Source organism: Solea senegalensis, linkage group LG1 (assembly GCF_019176455.1).
Source record: "Solea senegalensis isolate Sse05_10M linkage group LG1, IFAPA_SoseM_1, whole genome shotgun sequence".
Lineage (NCBI taxonomy): Eukaryota > Metazoa > Chordata > Actinopteri > Pleuronectiformes > Soleidae > Solea > Solea senegalensis.
The window spans coordinates 25540766-25561461 of NC_058021.1; the positions used below are offsets into that span (position 1 = coordinate 25540766).

The window sequence follows — 20696 nt, forward strand, 5'->3', positions numbered from 1 at the left end:
AGGCTGGTGGCGACGGGCAGCTGGAATAGCAGTTAATTTAATCACCACTCGGAGCACAGGGAAACTTCTTTGTGTGAGTGTAATTGCACAGAATGAATAATTGATTTGACAATCGCACCCGCGGATTTTGCCACCCCGCTTTGTATTGCCGGAGAAAGGGAGGGTGGAAGATGAAGAGAGAAGGAGAGCGCGAGAGAGAGAGAGAGAGGCAGAAAAAGAAGAGGGGAAGAAGAGTGGGAGGGTAGACAAGGACCAAATGCGGAGCGCTGAGAGGTGGCAGGGAAGCTGTCGGTAAATGGATCATTAGAAAAGCGCTGCTCAAGGACAATTTATATTTTATCAATGCGGCAAAATTACGTTATTGCTCACACATGCAATCATACTGCCCACACTCAAGACGGAGAGACCTGGAAGGGGGGGAGTGATGGTGGGATGAGAAAGGCAACAGATAGACTGATGGGGGTGAAAAGAAAAGCAAAGGAGACGGAGAGATGAAAAGTGACATGAAATGATTTGAAAGTCATTGATATGGGATGTTCCTGCTCAGGAAGGGGCAGCATGTTTTTTCTTTTCTTCTTCTTCTTCTTCTTTTCATGGTGTGTGTGTGTGTGTGTGTGTGTGTGTGTGTGTGTGTGTGTGTGTGTGTGTGTGTGTGTGTGTGTGTGTGTGTGTGTGTGTGTGTGTGTGTGTGTGTGCCTGCGTGTGCGTGTATAATCTATTAGAGATCTCCTGCAGCGGATGAAATTACCTCCATGTTTTACTCAGTCGCAGCAATCAGGCACAAAAATGCAATGTACATGTAGATAAGAGTCTCTCTCTCACACGCACACGCACACACTGTGCAACACACACAAACAGTCAAGCTTATCAAATCACATCCACCTTTGACTACAACCACTTTAACGTAAAGCTGTTTTATTATGCGTGTTTGGCGCACGTGTAAACACATTCTAGAATGTCCAAAACTAAATGGCAGTGAAGGACAAACATTAAAACGGATAAAGCTGATGATTTAAGAACCATAACCAAGTTCATCTCATCGTACTCTCCAACCTCCCTGTTCACTCTCTCTCAGCTCTCACTCTAAAGCAATTACATGAACACTTGGCTACCTGATGATTCGAGCCTTGGTCTGTGGTTGATATTGCAACACGTGTACATGACGTTTCCCCAGGGAATATCGAGAGATTCTGTCCCAACTCCCAAAGGAATCTGGGAGAAAACATGACTTATCTGACGAACAATAGTACAAATACTAGAACCTACTCTACTCTTGTGGATTTGGCTAATCAAAAATACTGAAAACAAGGGGGGTGTTCTCTGAAGACTTGCTGTTACGTGTGGAGGAATGTACCAAGTGCTAATGGGTGTGTTTTTAGAGCACCCCTGTTCGGTGCTCTGAAAACACCCCCATTAGCACTTGGTACGTTCCCCCACATGAAATCAAATTAACCATAGACTGTATGAATTTAACACGGCAACAAGTCGACTTATCAGAATTTGAGTCGAACCAGAACGTACCGACTCATAAATTGACCAGTCGACTGCGACTTTACAGCCTTAAAAGAGTGACGTTACTGCAGAGTTTTTCCAGCTGTGGATTAAAAACATATACAGTACACATACATACAGACAAACACAACAGTTGTGTGTGTGTGTGTGTGTGTGTGTGTGTATAGGATTGTATATCTCTAAACAGTGTGTGAGCCCCCTGGGTGTGTAATGCAGTAAATATGGGGTATTACTGCCCCAGGACCAAGGACTAACACCTTAAACCTACATTTTATAGCAGCACGAGTGTGTGTATATACGCGCATTCTCCTCAATCTGATGAACGCACTGGTGAGCAAGCTAATTCTGATTCTGATTCTGAGTGTGTGTTAGATTCATCGTTTTCTATGGACTCACTGGACAGTGTTGCAAGGTGACGCATCGACAACAGTGAGTGATACGATGTAAATCATGATGAGTAACTCAGTGTCATGCCTTCCTCACCTAACTGTAAACTACCCCATACTTTAATGTCTTGCTCTTTTAGTAACAGAGTGTGATAAATCATCACAACAATTCAATTCACAAAGGATTTTAGGATGTAGACGTTTGTCGGTACCTATAGTACCTGGGTTTTTGGGCATTACCAGAAAACTTTAATATCACAGTTTAGTTTTATATTTTTAAGCCACAGCAGTAGCTTGTGGCCATTTCGATGAGCCGAAACAACTAATAAGGAAGGCCAAAATCACACATCAGTCTGAACGACTCCAAACCAACAGACTTCTGCAAACTGAAGCAAAGTTGGTGGACGGACAGAAATTGCGAAATGTCTTTTGTCTGAGGCTACCACCGTCTCCAGACTGATTCCCTGTGACAGACACTGATCTGGTGTAAATGGACAAAGTGGCTGCGAGACGAGCGAAACTGCTCCACAACGTTGACCCCGCGTGGCCGAGTGAACGCGGTAAGCTGTGCTCTCTGTGTGTACAGTAATCTGTGGACACGCAGTTCTGGGGCTGTGCCGCGAAGTGAAGATTGCAGTGTGTTGGACTGTATTGTTTTGTAAGCGAAAGAGACGCCTGGAACTCGGGGGAAGTGAAAGTGTGGACCGCATCAAAAAAAAGAAGAAAAAACACTGTGACGCAAAGCAACACAAATAAAGTAGCATTGATTGGTGATGATTTCTTACATCTTGACCAAGACAGAAATAAAAGAAAGCAAAAATGGAGGCTATAATCATGTTAGTGCTACTTCCCTTCCCTCCCACCCTCCTCCACAACAGTTCAATCCCTCCATTTCATCTCCCTCCATCTTCTGAGTGGTCATCTGTTGATTACACGTTCTAGTTACCTCTGCTGTCTCACTTTTGCTGCCTCACTCAAGTTTCCAGCTCTGCGCACACACTCGCTGCAGTCGGGCATACATACATAAACAACATACATACATGAATATTTAATCAAATAAATAAATCACTCGGCCCAGCGGCCCTTTCTAATCAAGTGACATCAATCAGTGAGAACTATGGGTAAAGAGGCCTTGTAGCCGACACCTACTGAGCGCACCCAGAGCTCTGGAGTAGCGTCTATTTGAGTCCAAGGGGGGAAATATACGCTCCATGTCCCATTATAGGAGAAGGGCTATCCTTTCGTCAGCGCGCCCATTACTCCCCCTATCATTTCCCCAAATCTAAAACCTGTTTTCAATCAACACAGCCAAACGAGTGCCTGTCCAAGAGAGGGAGCGAGAGACGAAGGGGAGAGAGAGCAAGGGAGAGAAAGCAGCAGAGATGGACAGTGAGGGTAGGGGTAGAGGGAGAGCAATGGAGGGCTCTTTCCTTCTTTCTTCCAGTGATTGGAGCGTTTTGCATTCTGTATGTGTGTGTGATTGAATCCGTCTCCTAAATTAGGGCTGTCGACTCGAGGAGTTGAATGTCCTTAACCCCACATACACACACGCACACATCCAATGCCCATACTCCGTTACTTGTGTTTGTGCTTGTATCACATCATTGGTGAATATTGTAAGTGCAGCCTGGGTAAAAGGGTTACGCTGAGCCATTGATTGCTAATGCTATGTTATATGTGTATTTGTGAGGAAGCATTGTTAGCACATCAAAATGCAAACCTCCTTAGCGACTCAGGTAACTTGATTTCAACTCCAAAAAGGCAGCATAGCACACTATCATTTGATAGTGTGAGTGTGTATTTACATCTTACTGGAGTCAAACATTTTAGTGCATTGTCTTACTTCTCTCTTCAGTCTGAACTTTGGCGGCAGCGTGGTCCCAGTCCAAGATGAACCTGTAGAAGCACAACTGGTTGTACAGGGCCTTCTCAGAGTACTGCAGAGAGAAAACACACACACACACACACACACACACACGTTACTTCAGCCCATCACTTTTCTTCTTCTGAATGTTTCCTAATGTTGTTCATTTCGACGATATACATGACCAAAAATTCAAGCATCTTTAATGGACGGAAGTTACTGTTCACATCTCATGACATCTTTATGTAAGGTAACCTAACGCCCCTCAATGACAGAATCTGCTTGCTCACTGAGAGCAGTTCAGTCAGGATCACTCTCATCAAGGTTAAACCATTTACTTCCAAAAAAAGAAACACACAGTTAGAGTTAAACGCTGATGGCTCCGCTGTTAAAATGCTCCCCGGTTTGGCCAAGCAGCTGCATGCTAAACCAAACAGGGAGTGCAACGCAGGAAACCCCAGTACAAGAATGAACCCCAATATTTCAATAGTTCCGGGCCATGTGACTACTGTATCCTGCATGAACTAACACAAAACTTCCTTTACCTCAGCTCCGTTTTAGTCGTGATATTGCAAATTGCACCATGACAGACTGATTACTTAAACTTACTTAGTCTGTATAAGTAATGTAAATAAGGTCAACACTGTAATCTTCAAGGAATATAATGCAGGTGGAGCTAAAATGATGATGATGCTGGGTATTGTATTAATATTTAATCAAAATGAATAATGGTATTAGTTCCCAGTGTTTGGTTCTTTTTACTTTGATATAACAAAAACATTGTTCAAGTTTTGAAAAATTGGTCAAAATTTCTAGTTTTATCAAACTTTAAAATCTATTTGAGAAGTAAATGTCTGCAATCAGGGATAATTAGTGACCACGCTGTGCATCAGGGAAATGCAATGCAGCTTATATTAACTGCATAGGACTCCAGTTCTGGTCTGAAAAAAAATAAAATAAAAATAACTTCAGACATATGACGAACTTGCTCTTCAAGCTCATCAACAGCAGCATAAAATCATCGGATTTCAGGTTGTTAGGTCATTTTGCACACATTTTATAGACAAAAGAATTTGACTGACAAGTAAATAATTCAAATAAATGGATGTTAAACAGTAAGCCTTTTTTACTCTCCTAATTCTGATTCTTGATCTCAACAGAAACTCAGTTGGATACAGTAAACAACCTGGTACTGTTACCTTCCCCCCGTTTTTCATGTTTGTGTAAGCAGGTTATTTATTATTTCCTATTATGTTCATCCATTAGGAGCAGAGTCAAGATCAAGGCAGGGAGTAAAAGCATCGAAAACACATGAATAAACCTGGTTTACCAGTTTGAGAAACATGCTGATTGAACGTGACTCCACAAATGTGCACCCCACTCTTAGGACTAAACCTCCGTGAAAACATCTCCCTTCCCCTGTGTGACACAGTACGGCAAGAAAACAAATTTGCTTGCTTTGTTAATCTCCAGCGCAATTAAATGGAGCCACACGACAGCCTGCCAGTGAGAGAGAGAGGGCGAGAGATAGAGAGAGGATGAGCATGACAGAGAGGTGGGAGGGAAAATGAGGAGAAAAACAGAGCAAAAGAGAGAAAAATGATAAAGAAACAGAAAGAAGTGAGAAACAGAAAAGGGGGGGAGAGAGAGAGAGAGAGATCAGTCCTGAAATACCCTCCCTCATAATAGTTTGTTGTGATAAGCCATTGTGAGAGAGGCATGTGAACAGCCGTGGCTGTCAATTTGATTAGCCATTATACTGCATGTTTAATTGCAGTTATTGGCTCGTCATTTCCCTGCTACGCTGGAGAGGGCACGCTAAGCCCCGACCCCACACTGCCATCAGGTGTGCACCGAGTGCTTTATTATTACCACCAGCAAGAATCCCCCAATTCATGTGTGCGTGCGAGTGTGTGAGAAGTGTGTTCGTGCGAGCTCATTATACCTGCCAATCGTCAATGTGCGTAATTGTAATTTCAGTTTTTACTACTGTGGCATAATCAAGTGGCAAGAGCATCTAATGTGACTAAATGTAAACTATGTGATGTGCGAGTATCAGTGAGTGAGTTAATGTGCGCGTGTGTGTATGTTTAATGCTCGCTATGGCTGCCCACATGGCACGCACAGCTGTTGACCATTGATGCACCGCCTCGTCAACAACCAAACTATGCACATCCCATAATGGAGCCTCGGTTACGGTTGCCAAGGTTGAACAAGCTCGGTCTGGGTACAAACAGCGCGCACCACTTCTTCCTCCTGAAACTAAAACACACAGAGAGCACACAACGTGTGCAGCAGACACACACACGCATGCACACACGCACGCACGCACGCACGCACACACACACACGCGCACGTTCAAACAATATAATGCTGATTGTGGGCAGGCCAGTGGCTGCATACTGATTGACAGGTGTCAGAAAGGCGTGGCTAAAATTTTACAGGGTTGTTATTGAATTTAGAGCCCCTCAACCCCACCTCGCTCTCTCCCTCACACACACACACACACACACACACACACACACGCGCACACACACGCCTACCTCGTCATTCAGCTCGGTGCTTTGTTCCTGCACTGACACCATTTCAATTTGTTCCACAAATCTGCAGCATTTTCAGCCTGACTGCCTAAGGAGCAAACCAGCTGTGAAATTGCCTCTCTCCCGGGAGCGTAGGACCCCCCCGAGCCCCCCACTTTGAACCCCTTTTCCTCCCTGCTCCCTGACTGACTCCCCCCATTGGGCACACACACACTCGCACACATCCTGTTGCATGTACACATGTACAAACACAGTAAAGGCAAAACAACAAACAGGATTTGTGCATGTGTGTGTGTGTGTGTGTGTGTGTGACAGAAGAAAGGCAGCATGGAGGCAGGATGTATAGAATAAAGGAAAAGTAAAGAATAAGAAAAGGAGGCCAAATTGTACAAATTGATCGAAATCACAGAGCAACAGTCTAAAATGGTTTGCACAATATAGCAAGCACTCAAGTCTTAAAAACATCACTAGCTTTTCGCAGACACACAAGTACACACACCTAACCATCAAATAACTCCATACTGTAACTCAGGTATATCCCCGGAGCGGTTAAAGAAAAGGTAGCAGTCAGGAAACGCGTCTCAGAGTGAAAAGTACAGCAGGTCACGCCGAGCTTAGAAAGGATGAAAGTGTGCCGCGCACTGTACCCGTTCGCCTTAGCTTGAACGAAACAAACAAGGCCTCGGCGTTACATACTCCCCCCCCACCCGCACCCCCCCACCCAAGCTTAGACGCAAACACACATTGTAAACGGCGAAAGCCACAATATCCAAGCGATCACACAACTGCAGCTGCAGAAAGAGAGAGGGTGTGAGGAAAGAGAAGGAGACGGAGAAACAAACATACATTTTCCCCTCAGCTGTGAGGCCACATGGCTTTAAAACTCTTGAGCTTTTTAAACGCGATGAGCATTATTGCCGGTTGTGGTAGTCACGCCGATCAGCTTCACAAGACACCATAATGAGTCAATATATGTAAATCTTTACTAGGCAAACACGGCAGGAAACAAAGGCATTTAACTGGTGCTCTCGCCCGCAAGCCTCCAACGATTCAGCACCGGTAATTTCTCCCCATTGAAAGGCATAATTGCCTGCTATTTGAAGATATTCATGCTCAATTTTTGAAATTAATTTCAATTGGGGGGAAATGTAGAAATGTCAGCTCCAGTGAAAGGGATTTGATTTCAATTATCCTCACTCAAAGGACTGTGATTTCCAAATACACTTAAGCAAAATTATGACAAGAATTTTTGTTCGGCAAAATTCAGTGTTTAAAGAGCGATTAGGCGATAATGGGGCAGCTTTGAGCTGGCAGTGAATGCAGCCGTCTCCCTCTGAAAGGCACTCAATTATCTCTGATTGCTCCCGCTATAATGTATCAAATAGAGATACCTGCTATTGCCGTAATTTGTGTGAAAATTAACATGCTGCAATTTCCACTAGAGGGAAAAAGGGAGCTCTAATGGGTGCCTGAGCGTACATCAATAAAACGAGGAGAGAAAAAGAGGGAGACAGAAAGGGAGGGCGAGGAGAGGAGAGAGGAAAAGCAAGCCAGGAGAAGAGAGAATGAGTGTAAGAGCTAAAACGGGAGGGATGGAGGGAGGGAGGGGGGGAGGGAGGGCAGGGGAAGAAATAGAAAAGAGAGGAGCGGGGGGAAAGAAAGCATTGAATAAAAGGGGAGAGAAAAAAGAAAGTTAGGACAGAGATTTGAGGGGAAAAAAAGAGGCTTATTTGCGTTTAAGCGCCGTGGAAGAAGTGACAAGAGAGGGAGTGCTGGAGAGAGCGAGAGAAAGAAATTTAATTTACTGAAAATATTACAAATTGCACCTGTGCATAACTCCCCAAAATTACCAACCAATCAAGGCAGAGTGCCTATTACTCTCCCATTACATGGAGATCAGATCACGCACCGAATTTGTGTCCAGGAAGAAAAGGAGGGAGGCAGGAAAAGAAAGAGACCGAAACGAGAGAGACGGATGGAAGTGGGAGAGGAGAGGCGGCACCCACGGCGATGGTAAATGTAGCATGATGCAGGAGAGAAAAGGGAAAGCAGAGTTAAACAAGAAGTGCCGTCACAGAGGCTCTGGCAAAAACAAGTGAATTCAGTGTAGCGCGCACACACACACACTAATAAAAGCCTGATTGCCGTTCTGGCTGATGCTGATATTAGCTTGATGACCTATGATGGCACATGAAAAGCGTAAAAGGAAACCAGCCAAAGTGATCCAGTGGGCAGAAGATCTGCAGCCTGGATGCACCAAAATAAAGCCCCTAAAGCCTCTTTCACACTAAAATTAGCAAGTACACCCGGGGTTTTTAAACCAGGTGAAGCTGCTGTTCTGCCCTGTGGTGTTTGTTTGTAATCCCTGCATCACTCGTGCATGAATTGTGACATAACAGACATAATGGAAACCAGTGTCACCTCAGCCCTCAGTGATAACACTTAAGAGTCCCTCTTTACAGCAATTTAGAATGATGAAATAAATGATACTGTTCCAGGTTTTAAAAAGTAAGGCTCTCTACAAAAATGGTATGGCAACGGCCCGGGGGAGCAACGTGCTTCATAGCATTATTCCAGAAAAGAAATAAACATGTTCATCCGTGTCTTACGTTCACATTACCGCCAATAAACTGATGACAACCTGAGTAATTTGTGCCAGGAATGAAAGCCAATCAAACACATTCCCACTGGTTAAAAAAAAAATGTAAACTCAGGATTAAATGTGTTTTTTTTTGACAGTGGAAAATGGTGCATAACAAATCATAAAACTTAAATACATGCATGTTTTATGAAAAAAAAAGGACAGACCGCATTTCACTTGTTTTAGCACAGTCTATCTAGCACCAGCTCAAAGGCCATGAATGGCCTGTTGAGTAGTTTGCATAATTGGCAGCAATTTAATATGTAAGCTGCTGGGCTATTAATCTCTATTCAATGGCTTGATCCAGACAACAGTGTTACTAAACACTGGGGAAAAAAATGAAAGTTATGTTAATGGAGGATTCATTAAATAGTCAAAGGCATTTCAACTCGGTTTTTCATTTTTCCTGCCCAATTAGCGCCAGCTTTTTCACTTTTCTTTTGCATTTCATTTGTTTAGAAGTGAAATTTGTTAAATTCCTTTTCTTCTTTTTTTTCCTTATTAATCTTTTGAGTTTGACCACGTGCAGCTGCTACACATTGTGAGGAAACAAGGAAATAAAAACACACGCTGTGACCGATCATCAGTATGACATGATCAGTTGCAGTCTCAAAGAAGTTTTCTGACTTTAGCTTTTTAAAAGTATATATATATATATATATATATATATATATATACACTTTCTGACATTTGAGCTGACATCATGGACCAATTTAAAAGAAACAAGCAACAAATGACTGAGTTTGAGCTCCTTTTTAAACAGTTTGGCTTGTTCACCACCTTTAAGAGCACTGCACAATGTGGCTTTCCTTTAATTATACTATTTTCTACCTTTAATTCAAAGCACCCTGTGACCTTAGCTGGATAAGTCTGATGTGTGTGGCAGTGACCAGGTAAAATAAGGACAAGCTGCAGGTTTTATGGCAGAGGAAGGGTGCATGAGAAGCAAAGAGTTAAATGATTTATTCAGCCCTGAGTTGAAAGTGCCATGGCCCTCAGACACAGCAATGGCGGCGTAAGTGGCTACAGAGACAGCAGAAATTGGCCTCCTGGTTTACAACCTGTCGCCACACAGCCAGACACAGCAAAGCAGCCAGTGGGGACAGACAGGATCAGAGCACACAGGAGGGGAAAAAAACAAACTGACAAGAGAGAGTTAAGGCAAGGGTTGAGACAGAATGGGCCAAGAGAAAGAGATGACATAAAATAATAGATTGAAATGTCACGCGTAAATTGAAAGGGAGAGTGTTTCTTTTAAATCCAGTGGTCGAGCTAACAAAGTGTTGTTCATAAGGCACCTACGAGCTCGAGAGACAGACAGATGCTTTTAATGGCTAAACTACCATCCAGCTCTTAGTGCTGTCACACGTGTGAGAGAAAGTGTGTGTGAGAACAGACGCAGCGTCACACCTACACACACACACACAAGCTGGAAGACACGGAGAAGATCAATCTTATCAGTGCATATACATGGTGTAATCTGATACTATAGAGCAGAGATATACAGCACAGATTAGAGGGAGAGACTTCAGCTCCATAGCACCATCACCTGGACAAAAACACGCAGATCCAATGTGGATTCATCCTCAACTGAAAAAAGGCGTGTATGTATGTGTGTTCAAGTGTCCACTGTGCGTCACCTCAGGTCGGAGAGTTGCCCTGGTGCAGGCGGGGCAGATGGGTCCGTGTCGGGAGAAGGCGATGGGCAAACGTCTGGTCCTGTTCTGACAGATCTGGTCCTCGCACACCAACCAGCCCTATGAGACGCACAAACATATTTACATAACTGTATGAAGGGCAATGAAAGATTATTCATCCAGCAGAAGATTAAATGTCTTAAACTGTGTCTATTTTGACAAATCTGTTTTTTCTCTGATGGGAAATGTGATGACATACATGACATATATTCAATGACCCAAAAACTTCCACCTGGTTGTTAAAGGGATGGTTCAGTTTTTTAAGTGTGTTGTATTAGGTATTAACATGCCAGCAGGGACACAAGCAAAAACTGATTTAAGCCACTTAAACGGGTACACCTGATTAAGTCCAGGATTCCATGTGAGTAGGTTTGCTGCTTTTGCTTGTAGTTGGAAACTAAACTGCTCACTCTCCAGTACCAAAGCCCAAACAGAAAATCAGTGTTGTTAACTCACGGAGACATTTGATAAGTTTGTCACTGAGGCAAATACAAACTAAGGCAGATTTTCTATATAAACTCATGTGCAGGAGAGTGAGCAGTTCCCTTGAACTGAACTATCCCTTTAAGCTGCACGGACCCTGTTTTTTCATTTTGGCTGCACTGAAGAAGAAATCAAACACTGTATCTTAAAATATACTCTAACCCATTTTTTTTATTTTCAGTTCAATGGTTTTTGGAGGTTTTATCAAACAACCACACTTCCATTACTGCAATACTACTGTGTAGCTAACATAAAATAATTTTTTCCAGAACAAAGTGAACCCTGATGTAAATATATCGAACCACACAGACATCCACAGCAGCTTTCACTGTCCAACAAGATTGCTTAGTTAGAAAATGTCTTTATGTGGGCATTTATTTTGGTCAATACAGGTATTCTTAAAAATTGGCGGGGGGAGAGAAAAAAAAAAACTTTTGTTGCCTGAAAGACACTTTTAAAACTGTTTCTGGTAATGAGAAAATTTAGCTGAAAATTGTTGCTTCCACTTAGCTGCTATAATTCTGCACAACACTGTGACAAGAAAAGTACTCGGAGAGACAAAAAAAACCGGGAGCTGTGACATGAAAACAACTAAAAAGTGACGGGCAAAGAAAAGTAATAATGGAGGATCACATCTGACTTTACTCCTCAGTCACTCACTCTTTACATTTGAATGTATCCTCAGCTGCTGTGAATGGAGGTCCAGTACTTGTCAGACGGGCAGAGCAGCGGACAGCCAAAACGGCAGTAGTTAGAACCCCCTGGGGTGAGGTAGTGACCCTGGGCAGGTGCTGTGGTATAACCTTCTCAGTCTCTCCATATTCTTCCTCACCCCACCTCCCCCTTGCTTATTATGCCCTGTCATTACTAAGGGGGGTTTAAAGGGGAGGGGGGTTAATGCCCAACTAATGACAGAGGATAAGACCCACCACTATCAAAGCCTTTGCCTCGTTTATCCATCTATCCTTCCTTCCCTCCTTTCCTGCCATTCATTCAAAATAAACCCCCTCAAAACTATTGCACCTGTCCCTATAACAACATCCCCTCACACACACACACACACACAAGCACGCACCATTTCTGCGATTGATTTTTAGGTTCGTCTTTGTCTCGTCCCTTGATTAGTTTTGAAAAACCATAAGAATTCTTTTTTCTTTCCAGCCGAGTCCATAGTGTATGGACTGATTACCACAGTGAAGAAACCCAAACAGCCGACTCACACAAATGGGTCGAATTCAGAGACGGGCCGACCCAGAGCTCAGTGCAAAAGGCAGAGGTTAGCAAAAGCGGCACCTGTCACCAAGTGGAACGGTATCGCTTGGTACGGTATGTATTTCTTTGTGTTTCCATTAGCAAAAGTAACCAAAATAACTGGCCCTCAACTAAACAGAGTAATGGTGCTAAACCAGCATGTCTTCAACACCCACAATCCATTCTCATACAAAGCTTCATGTCTGGTTGAATCAAAGTCGAGTAGAAAAACAAAACGAGCTGCTGGATGTGCCAAGTACGTGAGTACTTGGGCTGATAACCAATACCAATACATACATATGCTTTTGCCTGTGCCCAACTGCAGAGGTCAGAGGTCAGAGGTCAGAGCCCCCTTTACAACTGGCATTAGAATGCCTTTTCTGTCATCAGATAGTAATCGAACGGGCGCTTCACCACATGCATTTACACCTGGTATTAACATGCGTCTCTGGTGTCCACATCAAGATCCACTTGCTATCCATCACGGTCACCACCCCTTATGTCACCTATATCAACAATAACAACTTTAGTGAAGTCGCGCTACTGTTTGGACGCTTGTTGTCGCCGGGAAAGAAGGTGTACGCTCCTCCAGCTTGTCGTAAAGACGCTGGTTGTGTTTTGTAACGTACTGTCAGGGCGACATATGCTCCACAATTAAGAAGAGAATTTCAGCAAAGATAAAAGTTATTCCAGAAACACATTATTGACAAGTGCCACGAAATCTCTGACTTTTGTCACCCTCGAACAGCAAAATAATTACATTAAAACCATTCAAATGTAGGCTTGTTTACTGCGGCTTTAATGCACATTAAAGCAGCTTTTCTCTGTAATTTTGCGAATTATCTAAACTTTTTCAAGAATCCAAAGAGTTTCCAATGACTGTTTTATTGGGTGCAATATGTATATTTGTTACTTACTGTATTTCTATTGCGGGGATTTTATCAAACTGTGTAGGAGTGGGCAGGAAGAGGAGTGTTTCATTTAACGCACACACACACACACACACACACACACACACACTCAGAGCCAAATGAAAAACAAACACACACATATGTCCCAAATCAATTACCAAGTCCCAGAGTTCAAAGTTTTACCCACAAGTACTCGTCCAAACACCTATGCCAAGCTTATGCACAGAGCTGAGCACCCTGGGAAATAAGAATGCTTCACCATCTCCAATAAACTTTATTTTCATGGAAGTGTGAGATAAGGAGTTAAAAATACCCACAATGCCTTTCTGCTCTGCAACTGTGACACAAATCCCACGTAAAAAAATAAATAAAAATAAGATAAAGTGCAGCAGCCATGTGTGAGCAGCACAGAAAGGATTAAAAACAACAAGAACAGAAAGAACACAAAAGAAAATGGCATTGAGGCATGTTGCTGGAGCGAGAGTGGGGGTGTACAGTCGCACGTGAGAGAATAAAGGCTCATAATTACATAATTATAGCAGCGGATATCTGACACTTTGAATGTAGACGTCAAATGAGTTCCACATAATTTAACCAAACAGAGGCAAGACCAGGCTATGACAAGGCCCACCACGAAATGTAGCTGCTCTCTCCCCGCTTCTCCTTCATCTTCAGTTTATTTCTCAACACTTGTTTCTTCCGAATTCTCTCTGTCGATCATATTATACACAGTCTGACAGAGCTGCGATCGTCTGATATTCTCTTATTTTTTTACGGAAAGCTAAAACATTTAAGCTTGAAGTCTATAGACTTAAAGTGCTGCTGTTTTTGACCCTTGAACTCAGCTTAAAAATGTGATCATCTATAAATAATTTGTCAGTTCTCGAGCCAAACATTCATGTTCAATTATTACAACATAATTTGTGATGTCAAGATGTGACCTTTAGTTTGGAGAGTTTTTTTTTTGTTTTTTTTTGATACTTAAATCAACTTTTCTGAAAAGGATTATTCATCACAGACATCTCCCCAGCTAATCAGTCAGTTATTAGGTCTTTAATGTCTGGAAATTGACTGGAAATAACTTGTTTTGTGTGATCAACGTAACTTCATAAATCATAAATATTCACATCTTAGAAGCAACAGTCAGTGGCTTTAACAGTTGTCAAAAATGCAGCAGATTAATAACGAATCAATGAACAAATTAATCAATAATGTCAGCTCCATTGCAGAAACTCTCTGAAATGACTCTTGTTCCAGAGGAATCTGCAGCCACAGACAAGAAAGAGCTCAGCAGTCAACACTTCCATCTCTAAAGTGAATGGACCTAAAATCAGTGTACTTCTCTCACAAACTCACTCACACACACACACACACTGAATAAAGCTCAAACGGTTCCACTTTGTACCTCCTCCGCTTAATCAAAGCTTCTCTATTCAACAATTTGACCTTTTGTTCAAAACAGGATTATCACCTTCTCTGGTCTTCATTCACCCTTTCTCTCTCCCTCCCCCTTTCTTCTCTTGCCCCTCAGACCGTTTCCAGGGGCGACCCACATGACGAGGGTAATTGCAATAATTTGTTAAATGCCATGGCAACGGTGGTTAGATGGGAGGGTTTTTAAAGGGAATTGGGTGCTTCAGGAAACAAGCAAATCTCTCATTTTGCCAAAGACAGAAAGGGAGAAAGGATGACAACAGTGTATGTTTATGAGAGAGAGGGGAAACAAGTGTTTGCACATTCTCAGGGTGCTGGTTTATTGATAATGGTGGGGATGGGGGCATTACTAATGATTAATGTCTCTGTAGTGCTAAGACGCAACACACATGTATATATATGCATACACACACACACACACACACACACACACACACACACACACACACACACACACACACACACACACACACACACAGAGGTGCTGAGCTTTCACTCTATCTGGCCAGACAAACAGCTCTGTTTGAACTCTCCCGCCTGAAAGGAATCCTTAATTACACAATATTACCCCTCTTCATTGCCCCGCTGTGTTTTGCTGTGTCCACTGCTGTGTGTGTGTGTGTGTGTGTGTGTGTGTGTGTGTGTGTGTGTGTGTGTGTGTGTGTGTGTGTGTGTGTGAGACAGTGTGCATGTGTTGCTGTGTGAGGTGTAAGTATTCAGTGGTAGCAGCTGTTTCACACATCGTGACAAAGAGGTTGAGGGGGACTCGCTCCCCACACATTCACCACACTAATTGATTTCTGTTCAGCACTGTGGGAGAGTAACCCCGACTCACACACACACTTTTATAGACAGTGCATTCCACTCACAAGACCAAGGTGTTAGAAGCTACCAGGAGAGAGAGAGAGAGAGAGAGAGAGAGAGAGAGAGACACACAACACAGGAATCCAGGGTAATTCCCTCTCAAGCTGCTCGTCAGGGCCTCAAACAAAGTGACAACTTCTCCTCTCCACGTTTATATCACATCCTCTGTTTGCACCGCTATCACTTTCTGTTTCTACTGTACTGTACATAACAAGTTCACCCAGTTATCAACATAAAATCAAAGTAACACAGGGAAGTAAGGACGTAAAAGCAAACAATCATCAGGAATCAGGAAAAATATGAAGTTATTTTCCCACCATCTTTATGCCTCGTCTTAAAGGTCTGCTGTGTAAGAAATAGTGACCTCTAATGGTACGACTGCAGATACTGTATACACTTTCAGGCCAGTTAATTTCAATTCCAGCCAATAAACTCACCTGAATGAGACAAAATGTAATATGCAATAGGTTGGGCTGCAAACTAAGACTTTGTGTGTCTTTATCCGTTTATCTGAAAAGGTGAAGAGTTCATAGACGATGATATTTACCCTGTGTCTCTTGTCATCTTTACAGCCAAGAGTTAAAGCTGCATTATTGACACAAATCTACTTTATCTTTAAAGTCAAATGTGTTCCATTTGTTGTATTTTCAGTCTGTGCATATTCTCCACAAAGCCAGTCTGCCCACATGATTTAACAATTTCATCTACAGCGTCAACAAAAACCGACTGAGCACATGTTAAAATTGGTATTTAAAGTAAAACGGCCATTTAAGTATTTTCATGGATCATGCTGCTACAAATCTGTCCAGTGTGTTTTTTTAATTTTACAAGCACAATGTGCACTTTGGTTGAAAATGCCAGTACAGTGTCCTGCTGAGGTTTCCCTCATCTCACTGTCACCACATCTGTTGCATCCCCTATTGTGTTAAATACAGTGCAACACTTTGTGGAAGGTCAGTCTGCTGTGTTTCAACTGCTTCATCATATGTACAACTCCGTTTCTCTGAAGCCTCGGGATTGCATTTATTCATTTATGTGCTGACACGCTTAAAGTTTCACGGTGCATGAAGCTTAAATACAGCAGTTTTTGCATCCCTTTAATACTTAGCGTATGTTACCGATCTCATAAAAATGTTGGACTGGAATAAATGATATAAAATATAAAAGAGGGGAAAAGCAGGAGAAGAGAGTGACTCATAAGCTGGCCAGCTGCTCTCTTCTGGTCTAACAAGATCCAGCATTTAACGCTGAATGAAAATTAAATGCAGTCAATTTGTCGCCCCGCAGGTGGTGAAGCTGTAAATGCATCCGTGAATGCAAACTGACACAGACACAGAAATACTCACAGAGTAGTATTTTTTGATGTGGCGACGGATGTCAAGCAGCAGTTTGTTGCTGATGTTGACGGCGTAGTCGATAGGGCTGCATCCACAGGGGACGTGACAACAACGCAACAAGCCGGGCTCCAACTTTGATCCCTGCAAGAGAGAACAGTGTATGGGTCACCTCGGAGAAAACAAAAACACATTATTGCATTAAAACTGTCAATATATCAACAATTGCAGCCATCAAGCTAATAGCTATTTGTCTCATTCAGAAAAAAAATTTGATTTACAACCAAGCAGTAGCAATGTACAGGGTAGAGCTGCATTCTTCTGGGGTGTTTCCAGCAGCAAGGACAAGGGGAACTTGACCAGAGACACATCCTTGTCCTCACTACGACACGTCAAAACAAGCCTTTTCTTTGCCGTTTTCAAAACCTTTGCCGTAAAGATGGCATAGTTTCAGGAAATATCTCCGTCCACGCGTAACACACACGTTCTAGTGATATCCAGCGTCTTTTCAGACTGACTTTAGTTACTTTTCGACAGTAGTTGGTAAAGGTGTCAAAACAATCCAAACACAAGACAATGAATGGGGAGTATATGACGTCATCGTTTTCCTAAATTAGCATCTTCGGGGTCTACACGAAAAAGTATGCGTATTCACCTAAACTTGTTTCCAGTTTGAACCTTTGTCCAAAGTGGGTCAAAAGTTCAAGTGACCCAAAGCACCAAGTCAAGATAACACTGGATTGGCTTAAGCCCAGAAATGGATTGAACAGGTCAGACATGAAAGTCCACCAATGACACCGTCATCCAACCTGACAGCAGTTTCGTAAATTTAGTTTTTACAAAGGACGTAAAAGTGGAATGGTTGGGGATTTATATGTATATATATATACATATATACTGTATATATATATATATATACACACTGTGTATATATATATATATATATATATATATATATATATATATACACACATATATATATATATATACATACATACACATATATATATATATATACATAAATATATATATATATATATATATATATATATATATATATATATATATACATACATATGTATGTATACATACATACATACATTTCTCCCTGTGTCCAATGCAGAGGCCATTAAGTGTTTGAAGATATTTTTCATACTGACATGAATGTAACACAGAAACCCTGGCCATTAAACTTTAAACCTTCACAAAGAAAGTGTCAAGCAGAACGAGTATAGTTTAAAGCCACCTCGGGTCCAGTAAATTTTACCATCATCGTAGCCAGAAGGAAACAGGTCAACGTGACCCCGGTACTCCCGAATTGTTCACTTGACAGCAGGACTTATAGCTAATGCAACGAAGAAAAAGAGAAGTTGCCACAGTACATAACAATTACACGAAATGTAACGGCTTTAAACACTTGCACCTTTCAACCTGTGCTCCATTTACCTGTCGCATTGATAGCAGCAAAAAAAGGGTTTCTGCAGGAAAGTCAACGACACAGGAGTATGCATGTGTCACCGCGCTCAGCCAGACTTTCCATTTTGTTTCCTTAAATCATTCCTTATTGGAAGGGAAAAACCCACACATTTAAGCCCAGTTCACACATTAAGCTTTTCCTCCACTTCCTTTCGTCTTATTCATGTTTTTCTTCTCCTCTCCAGTCTTGGCAAGAGCAACCTCCTTTTCTCTCTCCACGTTATCCTCCCCTTCCACTGCATTATCTTGTCTCATTCCAAACTTGATTTGGAGAAGGGCGCTCTCCCTCCCAAACAAGTTACAAGGACCATGTCTGAGTTATTTCATGTGAAGTTAATATCAGTATTTTAACATCAATATTTGAAGACCTACCTCTTTAACCTGGCTTTCAAATTAGCTTTATTTATTTCCTGATCTATCTATTGGAACTTTTACGTTAACCGTATTCTTTAAAACATTTAATTATTATTATTTTACCTTAACTTCATCTCACTTCATCATTTTAGCTTGGAATTTCTGACCAGGTTTCTTCTTAGTTCACATATACTTATATTTTACTCCATTTACCTCATCAGTATATCCTTTAACAACTTAATTTATTAACTGTATGACCATAATTCATTTATCTATGGTTTTTTGTACTAGCTTTTTTTGTTTATTCATAAGTATTTGTATTTTCCAGCATTTCCTGATCACTTTATATAGCCTTTAAATGCATCTCTGTGCTTTGTTTCATCCTGTGAAACGCGACAAGTTTGAATGAAAAGTTTGGCGTAAATAAAGTCAGATTAAGTTATTTTTCATAAATTGAAGGAAATCTTGAAAACAGCCAAAGTGGTTTCCGTCCTGCGACACTGCAAGAAAGCGTCCTTTCCTCGCCCATCTACGAGATGAACCCCAACCAGCTGTCATCTTTAAATACTCTTCTGCAAAACTGTAAAACAATTTTTAAAAAAGGTTTTACAACGTCAGCTGTCTAACTGGACGGTTTTCATCTGTCTCTGTGATAATGTGCAGCTTTCATGGGGGACACCCAGCGCTCTATTAAAACCGAACATAACCCTGACGCTCCATCCAGATATTTCTTTTTCCCTCGTCACATAATCTTCTCATCCCCCTCATCTTCAACCCCTTCAAACAACTTTCCTCCTCTGTCTGTCCTCCATCATCCATCACCACCTCCACCTCCTCCTTCCTCCTCTGGCTCTGTGTCAGTGCTGGAGTCAAGGCCTGTCTGTCCTCCCCTCTCACTAAGCTGTTAGACCATGTTCTCCACTCTAATTAACTTACCGTCTTATCAGTTTCTCCGCGTGTGTGTATATACCAGCATCTCATGCATGGTGGAAAGTCTATTTATTATACCAGTAATCTGATTAATCGTGATTAGTTTAGTCTGAAAAACACTTGGAAAAACAATCTCTAAAGTACAACTTTTGAACGATCGAGAATTGAATTCACTTGCACTAAAACATGTTTTTTTTTATATGCGAGTATCTGCTGAAGCATAAATTTACATCACCCTTTAATGGAGGGTGTGAGTATTATTCAATTTTGTAAAATTTCAAGCAAGTCCCTCGGGGCCAGCAGAGGACAGAGGGTTGTCAGTTTTATTAGCGTCTTCCAGACATGAAAAAGCTGCATGCCCTGCTCCTCATTAGAAGCTGATAATACACATACACTCAACCTTGGCCTGACAAATGGTAGGAGGTCAGTGTGTGTGTGTGTGTGTATATGTGTGTGTGTGTGTCTGTGCGTGAGTGTGTGAGTGTGTGTGTGTGTGTGTGTGTGTCGGCAGAGCAGCAGGGGTTAAAGGAAAGGCTTTTCAAGTTGTGGAGTCCAAACAATGCCAATGAAAACAGAGTTGGTATTGGAGCCAGGCAGCTGTCTAAAAATACAGACAGAGACACAATATAGAGGATGACTGAAGCATGAATCCTTCACAGGAAGTCTGAGTGAAAAGCTCTTTTCCTTCACCCATCATACTCGTAATCCGTCTAGGCAGATCAATCAATTGCTATCTTCTTTTTTTTATTGGAGATTTTCCTCTCTGCATGTCTGTGTGACTCTTTGGAATAACGTAAACTCTGTTATTGAGTCTTTCCAAGCGCGTTGCACATCAAACTAATCTGGTCTATTAAAGGTGGAGACAAAACGAATGTCTAGAATGACCGGTCAAGTCTCCTGTAAGAATAAAAATGGTATTAACATTAGCGTTATTAGTGCCTTGACATGCTTTGGCTCAAGTTTTAGACTTTTCCATGATTAATCTACAACAATATCTTGTAGTTGACTGGTTCAGGAGT

The 20696-nt window shown here is 41.9% G+C and overlaps 1 protein-coding gene across 1 annotated transcript in view; it reads right to left on the reverse strand.

Moving 5' to 3' along the window:
• Positions 1–20696, reverse strand: part of pola1 (polymerase (DNA directed), alpha 1) — a 48496-nt gene that overhangs the window by 4064 nt on the left and 23736 nt on the right. Inside the window, exons 34-36 of the mRNA XM_044040601.1 lie at positions 16930–17061; positions 10584–10700; positions 3742–3835 (exon numbers count right to left, since the gene is read on the reverse strand). Coding sequence (XP_043896536.1) covers positions 3742–3835; positions 10584–10700; positions 16930–17061 — 343 coding nt within the window. The remainder of the gene's footprint in view (positions 1–3741; positions 3836–10583; positions 10701–16929; positions 17062–20696) is intronic.